Here is a 19,530-nt window from a genome sequence, read left to right as displayed (position 1 = left end):
TTTTTGTGTCTTTCTGTTTGGTTCCATGATAAGGAGAAATATCTTGGATAGAATGCAAGCCTAGGAACCTATAAGCCTGCTGCTGTTCAAGCCAGCCAGCAAACTGGGCAGTAACAAACTTTGCTGCAGGTTTCCATATTGTTTTACATCCTTGGGAGCTTGAACTTGTAACCACATGACAGTACTTTCTTCTAGCCTCTCCCATTTTAAAATGGAAACCTGTGTTCAATCTTGGCATATGGAATGAGTACTTTCAAGTTAATATCTTGTGACTTTTATTATTTGCTGATTCTCTTCCCCTTCGTGAACAATTTCTAGCTTCCTTTCTTAAATCTTTCTCTGAGCCACCTTTAAAGATTCTAGGTTTTGTAGCAACTGGTAACTACCTCTTTGAAAATACATTGTACACTAGCAGTTAAGTCACAACCCTAATTGAGGTTTATTGGTTTCATCTGTGAGGTTATTTTTGGTAATGTTCAAGCGCTAGAAATATTGGCCACTTGGCATGGCTGAAGTAGAATACTAAGAGATTTGAAAGGATTTTCTTGCCAGGTACAGTGGCTCACACCTGTAATCTTTGCACTTTGGGAGGCCAAAGTGGCCAGATCACCTGAGGTTGGGAGTTCAAGACCAGTCTTATAAACATGGAGAAACCACATCTCTACTAAAAATACAAAATTAGCTGGGTATGGTGGCACATGCCTGTAATCCCAGCTGCTCAGGAGGCTGAGGCAGGAGAATCACTTGAACCCGAGAGGCAGAGGTTGCAGTGAGCCGAGATAGTGCCACTGCACGGCAGCCTAGGCAACAAGAGTGAAACCTCCATCTCAAAAATTTTTTTAAAAAGAAGAATTGCCTTAAAGAGCACTCAGCTTAATTAAAAGTGGATATCCAAGCTATAGGTATATTTAAAAAGCTTTTATGTTTTACTCTTCATGTATCTTGTTTTTCTGGAACAAGGGTTTTTTTCTCAGTCAAATGAATTATTTTTCTCCATTTTGTCTTCCCACTCTTAATGCATGCATGAGAGGCCCAAAGATAACTTTTGATAGCCCGAGACACCTGGGGAGAGACAGAGAAGGCACCACAATCCATCCCCACAATGGGGGGGAAAAATCTGTTTTCTACATGAAACTCCAGGAATTAATGGTTTATAGATACCTCTCAAAATCTGTTTTTGTCTTCTAGCTATACCTGTTTATTGGGCCCTAGAAACTGCATGCTTTCCTAGCCTGCTCTTAAAAGGCACCACCCAGAGGCCAATAATCTGACTAGGAGATTGGAAAATTAAAAATCTTACAATTAATGGATCTTGTTCTATCTGTAAAAATAAGTGCTTAGATCAAATATTTTATGAAGGAAAAATAAAAGCTATAATGCCTGTTAGTTCAAGTGATTTTAATCACATTAATAAAAACAGTTTTGAAGTTAACTGGTAAAATACAAATGTCTTCAAAATGTAAATATGTGATCTAAATTATGCAGGTCAGATAATATGTTTGCTAAACGTCTGAAGGTTATAAACTGCTTCTTTGGCTTTTGAGAAGTGTTCAACCTGCCTGCTTTACAATTTGATAAAGCTTGAGGACAAATGGAATTAACCATGTCCTTATGCTGGAAAGAGTCAGACTTTATCTTCACTTAGTACATAATAAAAACAACTTACCAGGCTTTACACTAAAATTAAAAATTGCTAACAGTTACTATTATAACATGTAATTGAGATTACTGAAATAGATTCACCTGCAGGGTGTGTAAGGAAAGTAAAATGTTTTTTAAGTAAAAGTTTATAAGAAGACATGGGAACATAAATTTTGACTAGGGTTAGAGGATTGTTTTGAATTAGATAAGATAAAGCTGAAGGTTTAAACAAACAATGGGAGGTTTGTAAAAATTGATCTTGCAAAAGAAAGTCTATATGAGAACATATTGATTAACTTCAAAAAGGTATTATACAGTCTTTTCATAAATTTAGCATTGAAATAAAAGCACAACAAGGTTTTCTTAAGGCACCCATAGGTTATTTAACAAAAATTTGTAAAGGGTTACAAAAGTTTACAAAAATCTCACCTCATGGTCATACTGGCTGAGATTGGACAGAATTTATCTATAAGGTTCCAGTAAAAAAAAATTAGGATTGACAATAATAGTAGACTAATGTAAGGGTGAAATTTGAAATTTGGCTTTTGCTCTCTTTTTTTTTTTTTTTTTTGAGACGGAGTTTCACTCTTGTTACCCAGGCTGGAGTGCAATGGCGCGATCTCGGCTCACCGCAACCTCCGCCTCCTGGGTTCACGTGGTTCTCCTGCCTCAGCCTCCTGAGTAGCTGGGATTACAGGCACGCACCACCATGCCCAGCTAATTTTTTGTATTTTTAGTAGAGACAGGGTTTCACCATGTTGACCAGGATGGTCTCGATCTCTTGACCTCGTGATCCACCCGCCTCTGCCTCCCAAAGTGCTGGGATTACAGGCGTGAGCCACCGCGACCGGCTCGACTTTTGCTCTCTTTGCTGAGAGCTTTCCTTTTTGCCTAATAAATTCTCTGCTCACTCTTTGATGTCCATGTGGCTATTTCTTCCTGGTCATGAGACAAAAACCTGGACCTTGCTGAGCTAAGGAGCAAAACAAAAATCTTGAATCAACAACAGGGCCAGTTCACATGTTGTGCCACAGCACTTCAGCTTAGGCAACAGAGTGAGACTCCGTCTCAAAAAAAAAAATGATTTGAAGATTTTTTTCCCCAAGTTTTATGTTTAAAAAAGTAAAAAAAATCAATGTCAAAGAATGAGTGTGCTTTTCTTCTGCAATAAATCAATAGATAAAATGTTAAGAAAATTGGGAGAAAAATCTAAATAATTTCAAATATTCAGGATAACCACTTATTCATGCACATGTTGACCTAAAGTCTACTGAGTTGCTGTGTAAATGAATAGCATATAAAAGATCCCTCAAGTGTTGGACAGAGGAATATGTTTGTAAGCTAAAATTGGGAATATGTTACTACAACATGTTTCTTTCTCCATTATGTACTATGAGAACTTTCTCCATTATGTCCTACGTGGACAAGTTGAGAAATCCAGCAATAAAAGGCCCATGTAAGTAAAAAAGTAAAAAATTGTTTTCAAAAAAAAGGATCCCCGACTTCTGAGCCATGAGAATAAATTAACATAACAAAGAGGAAAACCATCAGGCTAATTGATACAGTTTAGTCAACTTAATGTATTTGTACTCTCCTAAAACATCATTAGTACCACTTTAGATTACAGACTAAACAATTTATTTGATGGTCAGAATATCCCAAATCACCTAAGACTAATTAAATAATAAAGTCTTACCTACTAAATCTGAATGATCAGAAAACTCATTTTATATAATTTAGTTTCCCTTCTCACAATTTTACAGCAAATCCTCTATCCCTGAATTCAACAAAGGGAAAAACAGTGATTGCATAGTTTCTGCTCACTTTTCAACTTTTATGTAAAACATTGCAAAATAAAACCACAGCAAAGGATTCACATAAAATGTCCATTGTAAAAATTTAAGTTTCTATCACTAGCATTGAAATTGTTTTGAAGGAAAACTATGTAAACTACAACATGTCTAATTTTTAAGAAGCTTGAAAATAAATATATATAGTATATATACATAATTTGTCAATTTTTAGCAAATAACACATTTACAAAACTATACTCCTTGGATGTCTTTCTCATATAAATTCTACTTTCAATTTCTAGTATTATATTGATTTAAGCTAAATTATTACTTATATGATTATTTTAAACATTCTTATAGAATATGAATGTAGTATATAGTAACTAACAGCAACATGCATTCATCTAGATATTATACTGTTATTTCTGATTGTTTTTCTATACTTAATTTATTTTTCACCCAACCTATATAACATCATTAATACATAAATATGGAAGCAAAGTTTCTGTCTTGGCTAAAATGGTTGCCATAAGAAAATACCCACAGAGCATTCAATGGAAATTTACATACAAGAAAATCCTTCCTTTACAAGCATAATTCATAAACAGCTATGAAAAGATATAAGTAAGAAATCAAGTGACTATTGCCTGACACTTAATTTACCAGTCTCTGAATGGTGATAAGCAAACTAATAGGTTGAATATTAGCCCAAGGCAATGAAGCTATAAACACATGAAAAGAAACAGCAAATTTCAAATAATGTACCAAAGATGAATAATATCATAGTTAACAAGCTGGCAAACTTTTAACTGTCTGCATAATTTATTTAGTATACTTTTATGTAAATAAAAATTTACATAAGGTTTTTACACAGAAAAATTTATATAATTTTACATAGATTAGTAGTGATAATAGTATTAATTTAATTAATTGGTTCTATGTGGTAATGCTTATTCTACATAAAACAATAGCAATAAAATGCTTATTTCAAATAAATTAGGTTCATGTTACAGATACAAGTTTCTAAATTAAATAATGTGTATATAGTGGATCAGCAATTGAGTATTTTGGAACTTGAATAAAATATTATTAACAATAGCAAGGAAAGAGTTAAGAATAAATATTTAAAAAATAATCCAAGTATCAAAAGTATCATAAATAATTTACCTTTTACTCCAGCTTCATGGTGCCAGGAAACAATCTTTTTCTTCAAGTCCTAGGTCCTCACCAGATACTGGATCTGCTGGCACCTTGATCTCAGACACTCCTTCTCCAGAATTATGAGAAATAAATGGCCATTTTTTTAAGTAACCCAGTCTATAGTCATTTGTTATAGCAGCCTGAACTAACACAGTATTTAACAAATGTCAGCTTTGTCCTATGTTTTTACCTCTAAATCTCTCTCAAATCTGCCCATTCTTCTCCAACGTCTCAACTATTACCACACATTATCTTTTGTCTGGACAAAAGCCTCATAATTAATTTGGACCAATCCATCCTGCATAAGTGTGGACAGAATTATCTTTTTAAAAAGCAGACTTAATCATCTCTTACCTCCACCTGCCTCTCCAGCCTCATCTTGCACCATCTCCCTCTCTGCATTTTCAGCGCACTCACTCAGTGGCTTGCTTACATTCTTACCAAGCTCCTTCCCAGCACAGAACCTTTGTGCATGTTCTCTTTTCTCTTTGAAATGTTCTTTACCCTCCTCGTAACCTATTTAATTGTCTAGATTCTTTGGCCTTATTATTTCCCCTCAAGAAAACTTCACCAGTTTAAATTCTCCTGTTGAGAGATCTCAGAGCACTATACACTCTCATAGCAGTGGAAATTTCATATTCACTTGCATAATTACTTGATAAATGCCCATTTCAATCACAAAATTGTAAGCTCCTTACGGGCTAAGACCAGGTCTAATTTTGTTCTATATTGCATATCCAGTACTAAATGTATTGCACCTGATATATAGCAGAAACTTAATATATATTTACTGAATTGATGAGATAATGGTCTCATTTTCTAAAATGAAACTTAACAGCTAAAACTGAAACTTAACAGCTCACTGCCATTTCATTTCTCCCTATCCTTTTTCTCTTCACCCAATCATTGCCACATCTAACTTCTTAATGTCTCTTTTACTAGGACCTTTCTTTTCATTCCTCCATTCAATATTTATTTCAAAAAATATTGATGGGATATCTTCTACATGTCAAATGCTCTTAGCATGGAGGATATGATGGTAAAAATCAGGAAAAAAAAAATCCAACCTTTCATGCTAGTGTGCCATGGAGGAAGTAGGGAAGAGAGTTGGGAGAGGAAGGGACAGACAGTTAAGAAACAAAAGAGAATGGTATAAATAGCATAATATTGATAAGTGCTAAGGAAAAAAAGAAGCAAGGAAGGAGGATATCAAACATTTGAAGATGGTAGTTGAAATTTCAGACGGTGGGGCCAAGGAAGGCATCCCTGAAAAAGTATCATCTGAATAATGACCAGAGTGAGAGAATCAGCCATGAATATATCTGAGGGATGAATACTCAAGGTTTTCTTAAGTAATGTGCTACCTACTTTCACCAAGAAAACTCCATCAATTTGCTTAGATTGAATGTATTGGAAAATTTAGTTAAGAAGACTCAATTGCTCAAAGTGAGCATACTAAGATATAAGCACTAGCTGAAAAGAAATGAAGCCATCCAAAAATACATAGCCATGTGAGGATTTAGAGAAAGAAGAAATTAAGTCACTTAGAATTCCACTGTTGTATAGAATATGGAAACAACAAATATTCTAAGTAACTACCTTCAGTTGATCAAGAACAGTTTGATTAAAAGGTATATAAGGTAAGTTTACATTTTGGGAAAATAAGATATTAGAATATTTTTTATCCAAAAAAGAAGTTAAAAAAACAGATACAGCAATTTAAGTTGTATCTGGAATACACAATCATCCTAACTCAAAATCGAATGTGTTCAACACTGGTTTATAGTTACCTCATTTAACTAATAAATTATTCTAATTCCCTTTATCACAGAAGTACAGTGAAAGATGTGAGAGAACTGTAACATTGTGGTTTTGGTTTTTTTCCCACATGTAATCATAAAATCAAATGGGTAAAATCAGTTAGCTTAGTTCCAAAATTCAGAACAGAATACACTGAAATCAAAAACAAAACAAAATTTCAGAGATTTAGATGGATACTTGTTTATACAATTGCAAAAGACTCAGATATAATATCATCAGCACAATCAAACCAGAATAGCATCAATCTATACACAGATTTCAAAGGAAATGGAGAATTTGACACTATACTACTTCTTACTCCTGGCTTTTCAGAAGGCATACTTACCTTAAACAAAACTGACTATTATATCCCTGATATAAATTGCTCAAAGAAGTTTTAAAACCTACTCTGGAGAAATCTTGAAATAAAGTATTTATTTTATATGCTATCAATCATGCCTTTAATCTCCTCAGGGGAAAGCTTAATAACTTTAGAAAAATCTTGGATGGTTTCTATTACTAACATGATGTTACAAAAATAAGTATAAAAACAAGAAAACATTATAAAACATTCCTCTCTCACAGTTATCTCAATTCTCTGAAAAATCTGTCTGTATTTAAATTCTAAAACAGGCCCTCGCAAGAGAAGTTACTTACATGTTCATTCATAAAAGTAGTTCACTATTTTGGTAGTTTTAAATTGGAGAAATATCAAGTGTTTCTACTAAAAAATGTTGGTTTCATCTGTACTACCCAAAGAAGAAACTATCTTGGCAATGATATTCTATACTGGTAGAAAAATTAAAGTATTCATATAAACATCATAAAGGTTATTTAAAATAAGGGGGTGGAAAACTGAAGTCAGTTTTACTTCTTTCATATTTCTGCCACAAAGTTAAGAGTAATATTAAAGCCATAGAGAAGAGACTAATGGTAGCTCAGTGCTAGAGAAAACAGGGAAAATATATAGAGAAGACAGAAATTCATGGAGTTTGTTTTCCTTTTTAATATTAACACACTGTTCCTTCAAGTCATCCTCTTAGTCTTTTATTTCCCTCAACACCGCCATTTCTCTCCATCTTCATTTCTAAGCTTCAATCACTTAATGGCTCTAGTTGGTTTACCCCATATCTTTTCTTTGAGCAATTTGTCTTCTGATACTGTCATTATAAACATAAGGTTTCCTTGCAAGAGTCAGAGATCAATCTGGGATCAAGCTCTGAAAAATTCAGTGAGCTAGCCAACTAGATGTGTCTGGACTTCTCTGCAGAGGGTTATGAAGACAAGAACAGCATAATGTGCTCCAAATGACTGAGCACGGGCATAGTCACAAGTGCTCCTCAGGAGGCTAGTGATCTATTCTCCAGTGACATTAGGCCAAATAGCTGTCCTAAGGGATTAAGGGGCCTGATACAAGCTCTGTAGATATTTTAGGGTGTCCACTAGAACGTAAAAACACTTATGATTAAGGAAAAGAAGCATACTGTGTAACTTGATTATTAGCTAGACACATTCAAGTCCAAACACTCATTTGTTACAATATGGTTCCAGTAAAATATGTGCATTGGAGACATTTCCTATCATTTCCATATTCCAAAGCACAGTCAATAATACACAAAAGTGCTTCACAAACAGTAAAATCGTATACAACTCTATGTTGTTGTTATTAATAATATTCTTCCCAGTGTATACTGTCTTCAAGTGAAAAATTCTCCATCTTTATGAATACATTAAATATCCATAGTTTACTTCTTTTGCTTGCCAGAAAGAAAAATATATGCAACAAAAGAAAGATTTCAGTTTTATCTTGAAATTTAATTATATAGTAAACTATTACAGATGACACAGGCCAAACAAACAGAACAAAGATAAAAAATATATGCCTAAATTAGCATAGAATTTGATATAATGACTTCTCGAACACTGAAGAACAAGGCAAATAGTTTATATAGAACAAGAAAAATAAGTAGCTATAAAAAAAAAAGCACATATTTTCTAAAGCAATATAAGAAAAATAAAATATTTAAATGCATATTATCTCCTGGTAAATGGTATTTGTTTCACCCAAAGGGGACAACTATTAGTAACTGACCACAAAGAAAAAAAGAGAGCTTACAGAACATTATAAGATGAGTCACCGTAAGGCCCTGCAACTTGGTTTATTATAAAATAACATTTTAAGTATGTCACTTACACCTCAGCTCAGTAGTTTGTTATATGAGGAAAAGGTAGTGGAAGAAGAATAAAATAAAATGTGAGAAGTCACAAGGTCAAGGTATACTTCGTACTACTCTTCAGCAAACAACATGTGACTTAAGAGGAACAATGGGAAAAGACACAGTCACTATGCCTGGCCTCTTGCAGTAACTATGATTAGACTATTGATCAGGGACTAATGCTGACCTAAATAGAGAGTAACCAGTACCCAGGATGACTCATGTGTGTGTGCTTTATGAACAGAAAAACCTCACTCATTTCTTCTTTTTCTTTCTATGAGCTTCTCATATATAATAAAACCTGTTTTCTTCCTGGGTCATCTCTATTTACTGAAGCAGAAGAATGGCTCTTAAGTAAATACAAAATTCAGATTCAGTATATATGTCTGACTTTTAAACATGAGAGCATAACATTTTTATCAACTGTGAAGCCATAATTTTTTTATTCGTTTTAAAAACTGTTGGTCCAAATTGTTTTATGACCAACAGTTTTTAAAATTAATTTCTAATTACCTTGGAAGTTGATTTTTTTTAATTGTAATTTTTATATTTCAGTAGCAAAAAATTAGCTTTGGACCATGACAAAGACCAGTTAGAAGAAAGATAATTTAAAGCCATTGGATAGGAAAAAGAATTGAATAAGTTGTTGGTCTTAATTATTTGATGTCCTCTAGTAATAATTTGCTTCACAATTCAAATAAAAAGAATTATACAGTGATAAAAATGCATTAATTCAGTGGTAGAAAAATAAGCATATTTTCATGAATGCTGAATTTACTAAAAAAGATGTCATACAGTCAATATACCTGGAATTATTGAAGATTTGAATATAAAAACCTAATTATACACATTTAGTTACTTATACTTACACATTAAATGTATATATGCACACCTATATACATATACATATTAACAATATTTTAAATGGTAACCCATCACTATGGAAAAATAAGCATAAAAATGTTTTCATTTTAGTTATGAATAATGTATTTACTTCTAAAACTCTAAAAAACTGTTAAAGAGACTAAGTAATACTTCAGGCATAACTATCTCATTTACCTAAAAGACTATATCTATATCTTTATCTATATATCTATATATAGTTATAGATATATATACACACACACATATATATATAGATATAGATAGATATGTATATATATCTTGGTTATCTCTTCAAATCTTTATATATATATATATATATATATATATATATATGAAGATCCATATCCTTTAAATCTTTTTCTATAGATAATATATATACCTTTAGCTATATATATTTGTATCATATATATATATATCTAGATATATATAAAGATTTGAAAGAGGTAACCAAGAAAACTCATTTCTGCATCAGTTTTTCACATTTTTTATAACATGATTTAATAAAAATCATGTTTTAAAAAATATAATCCATAAACATTCTCATTAAAAGAAAATAAGCTAACTTTACCTATGGGATTCATCTTCCTATTCCTCATACCAAGACTTTCTAAGAGGAATTTCTAAACTTGATACTTTGAGTGAATAAGATGGAGTTAATACACATTAGAGTTTTTTAAAAAACTATACTTTTTATAACTAAAAATATTATATAAAATTATTTATTGATCAAATATAAGAATCCAACATTTAATTGTTGACTAGTCATTTTGCATTTACTTTGACTCCCTAAAAGATTTTAAATAACTTAACAACAATATTCAAAATGTTCATCACATTGCCAGGCAGTACAGGTTACCTATAAATGCTACAATTATCTCAAATAACAGATAAACTAAATATGCCACTCTTTAAATACTGCATATAATAAACATCAAGCAAATCATAAAATCTAATGCTAATGAGATTTTTAAATATATAAAGACATGCTTTAAAGTTTTCATTTAAAAAATCTTCAATATAGAACCTTCAAAGGTAAAATAGTAAAGCAACAATATTCATTTTGCTTGTTAATATATCATTACAAAACAATTGTATATTTCTAAAAACAATAAAGTGATATGAAAAATAAACTGTTTTCTTCAAGAAGGCAATTTGCTTCTAAAATGTTGTATTAAACTGTTAATAATATATTGTTACTCTCAAGTTATGTTATAAACCATTACTAGCTATATTGGAGAGCTCATGTTAAGAATATTTTGAAACCTTCTTAAGCTATATTAAAAGTGTCTTTCTAAATCTATTACACAAATGAAGAAACAAACTGTTGTATAGCACAAGGCCAAAAGACAGCACTACCCTCAGGTCCCAGTGCATAAATAAGGAAGTCAATTAAGTTAAATCAACTGATAACACTAATAAATCATCAATTCAACTACAGTTGAAATATTTCTTGCCCTCCCACTAAGAGCCAGGCACCATACTGGCCCTAGAGAAACAAAAAAGAAAAAGGCCTTGTCTTTATTCTTAGTAAGCTTCCAATCTAGCAGCAATGAAGAAATAATTATAATACAATGTAATGCACTCCACAATTTTTAAAAGGACGAGGTTCAATATAGTTAGAATGAGTAAGATTATTTGAAAGCACAACAGGGTAACAGTCAAGAATAATTTGTTGTACATTTTTAAATAACTAAAAGAATATAATTGGGATATTTGTAGCACAAAGAAATGATAAAGCTTGAGATGATAGATGACCCATTTACTGACCTGATTGTCACACACTGAATGCCTGTGTTGAGAGAGCTCATGTGCCCATAAATATATACACCTGCTATGTACTCATAAAAATTTTTTAAAAAGGAAAAAGAAGAAAAAAAAGGACAAAGTTCTGAAGACCTGAAGAGAAAAGAGAGTGAATAACTTTGCAGAGAAACTTGAAGAAGGATAAGTTGATAAACCCAGATGCTGAAATATGAATAAGATGTTCTCAGACCAACAAGTCACAGCGAAAAGATCAAGTATAAGGGCACAGATGCATCACATACTATAAAGTGTATGGAAAACTGCACTGTGATTGATATACAATCCAAGAGGAGGGAAACAGAAGTTGAAGAAATAGGCAGAAACTAAATCTACATTCAGTGACATCAGGAATATGTATACCATGGACATTTGCAAATACTAAAATCAGGGTTTTTTGTATTTTAACTACATCCTACCTCCTACCCAAGGGACTCAGGTGTTAAATCTTTACCAGCACAACACTGGCAGTGTCACACTTAAGAAGATATTTTAATACAAAGGCCACTTAATACGCTCCATGCTTTTTAAAACCATTCTCCAAACAAAGCTAGAATGCAATGGAAAATAAAATTTGCTTCAAAGAAACCTATATTTTAAAAAAATAAGAGAAGGAAAACACAACATCAACAGTACATCCCATCTGAAATTTTAAGTTATTTCTTAAAAAGTAAAAAGAAGTATCTCCCTCTAGGTGCTATGCCATTGGTACTGTCCCTTAGAAAAGTTTCTCTTTAACAATTTGGGGTCAAACAAAATAAACGCCTGTCATCAGCCGTCAATATTTAAAGACAGAAAACACATAGTTTTAGTATTTTTCTCTGATGTCTCATTTCCATTAAAGATTACAAAAATTTTTAAATAAAACAAGTAAAATACTGCTACAAATCTTCAGAAAATTCCATTGTACAGAGCATAATGCATTTAATAAAGAAAATTATCAAAGTTGGTACTGCAACAATTATAGAAAATCTAACAATTATAAAAAGTAATACTAAATGTTATAACTTAAAAATAGGTAAAATACTTACTTTGAAACATTTATAAACCAAACCCAGCAACCTTAGCCTATTCGACATCATAGTCTATTTTGCTTCAGTTTAAGAGCCAGCTTATTTTCTCAGCCTTTGTATCTGTTTTCTCACCAGTTTCTCCAGTTACTTGATCCGACCTGGCCTGCCAAACTGACACTGAAATGATATAAAAGTCTTGAGCCAGAGAAGCTACCTCACTAGAATACCCAAGGGATATTCCTTTTATTGGTGTCTCACATCTGTCTTCTAGTCTACTTTGACTTTTATTCATTCAATTAAAACATCATTACAAAGCAACCATGTGGCAGGCCTTATGCTAGGCACTAGAGATATAATGGTAAACAAGACAAACATGTCCATGGCTTCATGGATGGCAATTTACTAAGAGAGATGTCCACTGAAGAAATAATCTCATAAAAATTATAATTATGACTTATTACAGTTGCTAAGAAGAAAAGTACATGATATATAATTGGGATACTTGTCGTCTGTGGAGGCTCATGAAAAATTCCCCAAAAAAAGTAAAATCTGACTCCAGGCCTGAAGTCAGATCCCCTGATGGGGATGAGGAAAGTTCTAGAAAGAGGAAACGGTACTTTTTCAGTTTAGACATGTTGGTTCCACCTTTGCTTTCCCCTTGCATTTTTCTCTTGAATTTCTTTTTTAATCTAGCTACCAACTCTGACTCTTCCTATCCCCATAATAACAGCTAATGTTTTTTGAGCTCAAATACTTGGAAGATATCATTCTAAACAATTTATGTATATTAACTCATCTAATCCTCACAGTAACCAGAAGTGAAATAGGTTCTATTTCCTCATTTTACAGATGAGGAATCTGAGGCGCAACCATGGTAAGTTAGTTGACCAAAACTGCAGAGCTACCTGTACTAGCGGAATACTTGTACCCTTGTAACAATACTCAGAGAAGCCCCAAGGCACCAAACTAAATTAGCATTACTACTGGTGCAAGAATACCAGGTTTCCTATATTCTCCAAACTGCTACCATCTTAAACTAAGTAGGATTTAGTTATTTAGAAAATTATACTTTTTTACTCCAGTTTTCAGAAATCAAGAATAAAAAGTTGATCCATTAGCCCAGACTAAAATATTTCAAGGAAAAAAAAATGTTTTTAGAATAATACATTTTGACAAAAAGTTATTGACCTATAATATGAAATAATGCAAACTAGGCAAGGAGAAATAATTTCCTTAATTCCTTCTTAAAGATTAAAATTTTAAATATCTTCTAAGAGAAGATATTTTTCTCATAACTAAAACTAGTAAATATTTTAAGTGTATTTGAAAAACTAATTTGTAGTAAACTATATATGTAATAAACTAGCTATGATGCTGAAGAAATTCCCAAAATCACTATTTTCTTTAGGTGAGCACCTTTCATGTATTAAAGAAAAAAGAACTACAAAATGCCCTGGGCCTCACTTTAAATGCATTCAGATATTTTTTAATACTGTTATATCAAAAGTTTCATCTGTAAATTCACCATTGAAGGTGATGTGGAAAAAGGTAATAGTAAGTAAGTGATTGATACAAGTGAGTGTATGACTCATAGTTTGCAAAGGAAAATGATTTTTGGGAAAAGGCTCGGGAAGAAGAAAAGCAAATAATGGATTATGGATGAAATGAAGACCTTTCCTGTCTAAGGACTGTCACCAGTTCTTTATTCCTTGAAGATTAAGGGAATGGTGAATAAAGCTGTCTACCAGACAGCAGAAAAGGTAAGAAATAACATTGTCTCGAAGTGTACCTCACAAGAAAGTTTTCAGAAATAACATTGATAAAATTAAACTTTCTATAAAAGTTTACTAGAAAACCCAACTCAAATCAGAACAAGGAAAATATCAAAATAAACCAACATTACATTTGTCAGGTACTTGCACAGAATGAAACAGCAGTGTAGGTCAAGTTGTAGAATCATCTAATTTTATTCCACTTGGTTTGAGGAAAAAGTTGGATACTATACTGATTTGCTAAAAGATGTAGCACAGTTTGTTTCTGTTTGCTTTTCTAGTCAGTGGGTTAGTACAAAATAAGCATTTGGTTTCGTTACTAGGGTTCAATAAATTAATACAACGTACTTTGGTATTTAGTTTCAGAAGTCAAGTTCAAGCTGCTGAATTCAGTTCCAATTTTTACTAACTGCCCTACCCTTTCATACACACACACACACACACACACACACACACACACACACACGTATATATATACATGCATATATACATATTTAAGTATATATATATACACACATACATATATATACATACACACATATATGTAGGCATATGTGCATATATAGGTGTATATATGTATTTGTAGGTGTATATGTGTATACATCCATATGTACATTTATGTATGTATATATACAAACACACTAAAATATATCATACATATTTCAATATACTTTTTTTAAAATTCATAGTTATGTATGGATTTTAATTTTTATCCCCGCTTTATGGATCTTTTCAAAAACAACAAGAGAATTTCATTTTGATGAAGTCATATTGAACATGAAATTTTATCCAATTTAATATTTTAATTTACATTTTCATGCATATTTGGAGATTTGGAGTCCCACTACATGACAGCATTGAGCTAAATACTTTGTACACATAAACTTATTTAAGAATACTGGGTATAGCTGGGTGCAGAGGTTCACACCCGCAGGATCAGCTACTCAGAAGGCTGAGACAGGAAGGATCACCTAAACCCAGGAGTTTCAGACTGCAGTGAATTATGATCACACCACTGTACTTCAGCCTCAGTGAGAGAGACAGATTCTCTCTCTAGAACAACTAAAATTTTAAAAATTTTTAAAAAGAATGCTACTTTTTTTTGTTATATGTATAATGCCTGAGGAAAAGATAACAATATTTTTATGAAGCAACCCATATCATATCACCGATGGATTTTTTATGAACAGCATCCAGCCACGGTAGTACACCTTATGCATATAGCTTAAATTTAGCTCATGAAAACTGTCTAATCCAACATGAAAGTATCAGAAAAAAGAAAAGCTGGGTGTGTGCACACATGCACATGCTTCCTAGACAAGAACTTCAAACCCAAGCAATCCAGTTCCAGAATCTTTGCTCTTAACCATTACGCTATATGTTGGAAAAAAGAAGAAAGGTGTGACATAAAAGTAACTGATTTAGATAAAAACAGTAGCTTCTAGAATAAGGGATCACATTTCTGAAGTCAGTACATTAAGAAATATAAGAATGACATTATCTTTAAAAATTGAAGACAATTGGCCGGACGCAGTAGCTCAAGCCTGTAATCCCAGCACTTTGGGAGGCGGAGGCGGGTGGATCACGAGGTCAAGAGATCGAGACCATCCTGGTCAACATGGTGAAACCCCGTCTCTACTAAAAATACAAAAAATTGGCTGGGCATGGTGGCACGTGCCTGTAATCCCAGCTACTCAGGAGGTTGAGGCAGGAGAATTGCCTGAACCCAGGAGGCAGAGGTTGCGGTGAGCCAAGATCGCGCCATTGCACTCCAGCCTGGATAACAAGAGTGAAACTCCGTCTCAAAAAAAAAAAAAAAAAATTGAAGACAATTTACAATACTTTCTTCTCTTGTGAATATACATCTCAGAAAGTTTCTAGCTTTTTCTTTTTGAATATTATATCACTTTACATTTTTAAAGAGATCACACTTTATCTAATTTAATTAGATCTTATCTAATTTAATCTAAATTAAATATTTAAATTATGATCTAAGGTCATAGTCTAAGATCCTATTCAGTCCTGTAATCCTCTCTGTCAGTAAAGAGAAAAAGACTTATGTTAAGAAATTGGCTTAGGAAATTGTGGAGCACTGATATATTCAAAATCAGCAGAGTTGTGTGTGTATACATGCATATATATATAAATATCTGTGTGTGTGTGTGTGTGTGTGTGTGTGTATGTATGTATGTATGCATGCTAGGGTATATGTGTGTATATATATGTATACACACACACACACACCCCTGTATATATATATATATATATATATATATATACACATACACACACAAGATTTACCCTTGAACACCACAGGTTTGAACTCTGAAAGTCCATTTATTTGTGGATTTTCTTCAGCCTCTGCCACTCCTGCAACAGCAAGACCAATCCCTCCTCCTCTTCCTCAGTCTATTCAACAAGAAGACAAGGATGAAGACTTTCATGATGACCTACTTCCACTTAATAAATAGTAAATATATTTTATCTTATGATTGTAATACATTTTGTTTTCTCTAGCTTACTTTATTGTGAGAATACAGTATATAATATAAACAGCATATAAAATATGCTGTTTATAGCTGGACGCAGTGGCTAATGCCTGTAATCCCAGCACTTTGGGAGGCTGAGGCAGCCAGATCACTTGAGGTCAGGAGTTCAAGACCAGCCTGACCAACATAGAGAAACCCCATCTCTACTAAAAATACAAAATTAGCCAGGTGTGGTGGTGCATGCCTGTAATCCCAGATACTCCAGAGACTGATGCAGAACAATTACTTGAACCCAGGAGGTGGAGGCTGCAGTGAGCCAAGATGGCGCCACTACACTCTAGTCTGGGCAACAAGAGAGAAACTCTGTCTTAAAAAAAATATGTGTTTATATTTTCGGTGAGGTTTCTGTTCAACAGTAGGTTATTAGCAATTTTTTGGAGAGTCAAAAGTTATATATGGGTTTTCAACTGTGTAGGGGTTAACACCCCAAATTCCCACATTGTTCAAGGGTCAACTGTCTGTTGGTTTTGTTTCTCTGGAGAACTCTAGTACTTCAGGGTAGTTGAAAATTAAGGCTTAGAAAACAGGGAACAGGAATTCTTATTCATATCTTTGTCTCCAGTCATTCCTGAAAGAATTATAAAATAAAATTCTGAAGAAGCTCTGCTGAATTCAGTTTTCATACACTAACCACTCAGTCAGTATAATGTTATTTTTCTTTTAAAACTGTTATTTGACAAAACTAATCAACTCTGAGGAACAGTCACAGCCTCAAAAAGTTAAACATAGAGGAATTCCACTCCTAGATATATATACCCAAGAAAACTGAAAACATATGTCCATACCAAAACTTACAAGGCCAGGCCTGGTGGCTCATACCTGTAATTCCAGCACTTTGGGAGGCCAAGGCAGGAGGACCACCTGAGGTCAGGAGTTCAAGACCAGCCTGGCCAACATGGTGAAACCCCATCTCAACTAAAAATACAAAAATTAGCTGGGCATGGTGGCATGCGCCTGTTGTCTCAGCTACTCGGGAGGCTCGGCAGGAGAATCAGTTGAACCAGGGACGCAGAGGTTGCAGTGAGACAAGATCATGCCACTACACTCCAGCCTGGGTGACAGAGCAAGAGTCTACCTCAAAAAAAAAAAAAGGAAAAAGAAAAAGAAAAAAAGGAAAGAAAAGAAAACTTGTATAAGAATATCCATAGTAGAATTACTTACAATAGCCACAAAATAAAAACAATATAAATGCCCATTAATTAGTAAATGGATAAACAAAATGTGGCATATCCATACAATGCAATGATTTGGCAATACAAAAAAACCAAGTACATATACATGCAATACCATGGAAGAACCTTGAAAATATGCTGAGTAAAAGAAGGCAAATAAAAAAGAGGACGTATCTATGATTCAATTTAAATAAAATGTCTAGAATAAGCAAATCCACAGAGACAAAAAAACAGATGAGTGGTTGTCAGGGGTTGGGTGAAGGATGTCACTGGGGTGTGAACACTAATGGGTATGGGGTTTCCTACTAGAGTGACAAACACATTCCTCAATTAAATAGTGGTCATAAGCTTATGAATACAAATTCTCCTCAACTTACAAGGGGGTTATGTCCTGACAAACCCTTCATTAGTTGAAAATACCATGAGTCAAAAATGAATTTAGATACTTAACCTATCAAACATCATAGCTTAGCCCAACCTACCTTAAACATGCTCAGAACACTTACCCTACAGTTAGGCAAAATCATCTAACTCAAAGCCTATTTTATAATAAAGTTATTGACTATCTCATGTAATTTGTATGAATATTGTAATGAAAGTGAAAAACAGCATGGTGGTATGGTACTCAAAAGTACAATTTCTACTAAATGTGTATCACTTTCACATCAACCATCAAAATTTGGGGTTTATCTGTATACTAAAAAGGCCACTGAATTGTATATCTTGAAATAATGAATGCGAAGTTTATCTCAACAAAAAAAGTGTTAAAAAATTAAAAATCAACTCACCTGTCCTTTTTGCGGTGACAAACAATGAACAACTTCATCCACCATTACTGGAATATGTAATTTAACCATAGTTTCAAAATTTCTGTCTTGAGATTTGTATAACTCCTGGGCTTGAGTTTGATCTGTTTGCTCATGGGCTTCATATACTTTATAGTTTTCTTCTGTAGTATGTATTCTTTTTGGCCAAATAGCTAAATTAGGTATGCCAGATTCCAACCAACATGAAAGATATTCTTTATACATTCTACAAAAATATGGATACCGAAGCATTCTGTAGGTCAACAAATCTAGAAAAAAAAAAATTTTTAATGATTGGATTTTTTAAAAGAATGTTCTAATACTTGGGGAAAATCAAATTAATATGCAATATTTAGTGCATCAAAAAAATGAAAACTCATCATTTGAACATCTTAAGTAAAGATGACTAACCCTTCTTATACAATATATACAAAGCAAGGAACATAAGAGGACCCAGAGACATAATTTAAACATTAAAAAATAGATTAGGACAACATTTTTATAAAATATACTTCTTTGAATTTTAATTAAGGCTAAAAAGTAGATTCAGTGAATTAAAATTGTTTATTTGAAAAGTAATCAGAATGACTGAATGGATTATAAGTATCATATTTTAGGTTTAGAAGGTCTTTTATTTTAAGCTCCTCTACTTGTCTTTCTCATAATGCTAAATTCTCATGATCAGAGACTATCCCTGGAAAAAGACTATGCATGCACATCAAAAAAAAAAAAAAGATAATCAGTCTATGAAAATCTTGCAGAATCATCATATTCTCTGATGAGATCTTCTCACCATACCCTGCATCAGTGGAGTGTATATCAGTTTAAACTATAACTGTATAAACACTCAACTGAGCATACTTTGGTATTTCATATCAACGTT

The 19,530-nt window shown here is 32.9% G+C and overlaps 1 protein-coding gene across 13 annotated transcripts in view; it reads right to left on the bottom strand.

Moving 5' to 3' along the window:
• Positions 1-19,530, bottom strand: part of METTL15 (methyltransferase 15, mitochondrial 12S rRNA N4-cytidine) — a 400,694-nt gene that overhangs the window by 376,817 nt on the left and 4,347 nt on the right. For all 13 annotated transcript variants that reach the window (XR_012518125.1, XR_012518126.1, XR_012518124.1 and 10 more), the window contains exon 3: positions 18,630-18,916. Coding sequence is in view for 7 of the 13 variants with exons in the window: in XM_074401271.1 (XP_074257372.1) it covers positions 18,630-18,899 (270 nt within the window). In the remaining 6 variants the exon portion in view is untranslated. The remainder of the gene's footprint in view (positions 1-18,629; positions 18,917-19,530) is intronic.

This window comes from Saimiri boliviensis, chromosome 6 (assembly GCF_048565385.1).
Source record: "Saimiri boliviensis isolate mSaiBol1 chromosome 6, mSaiBol1.pri, whole genome shotgun sequence".
Classification (NCBI taxonomy): Eukaryota; Metazoa; Chordata; class Mammalia; order Primates; family Cebidae; genus Saimiri; species Saimiri boliviensis.
This window is presented reverse-complemented; position numbering and strand designations above follow the sequence as displayed.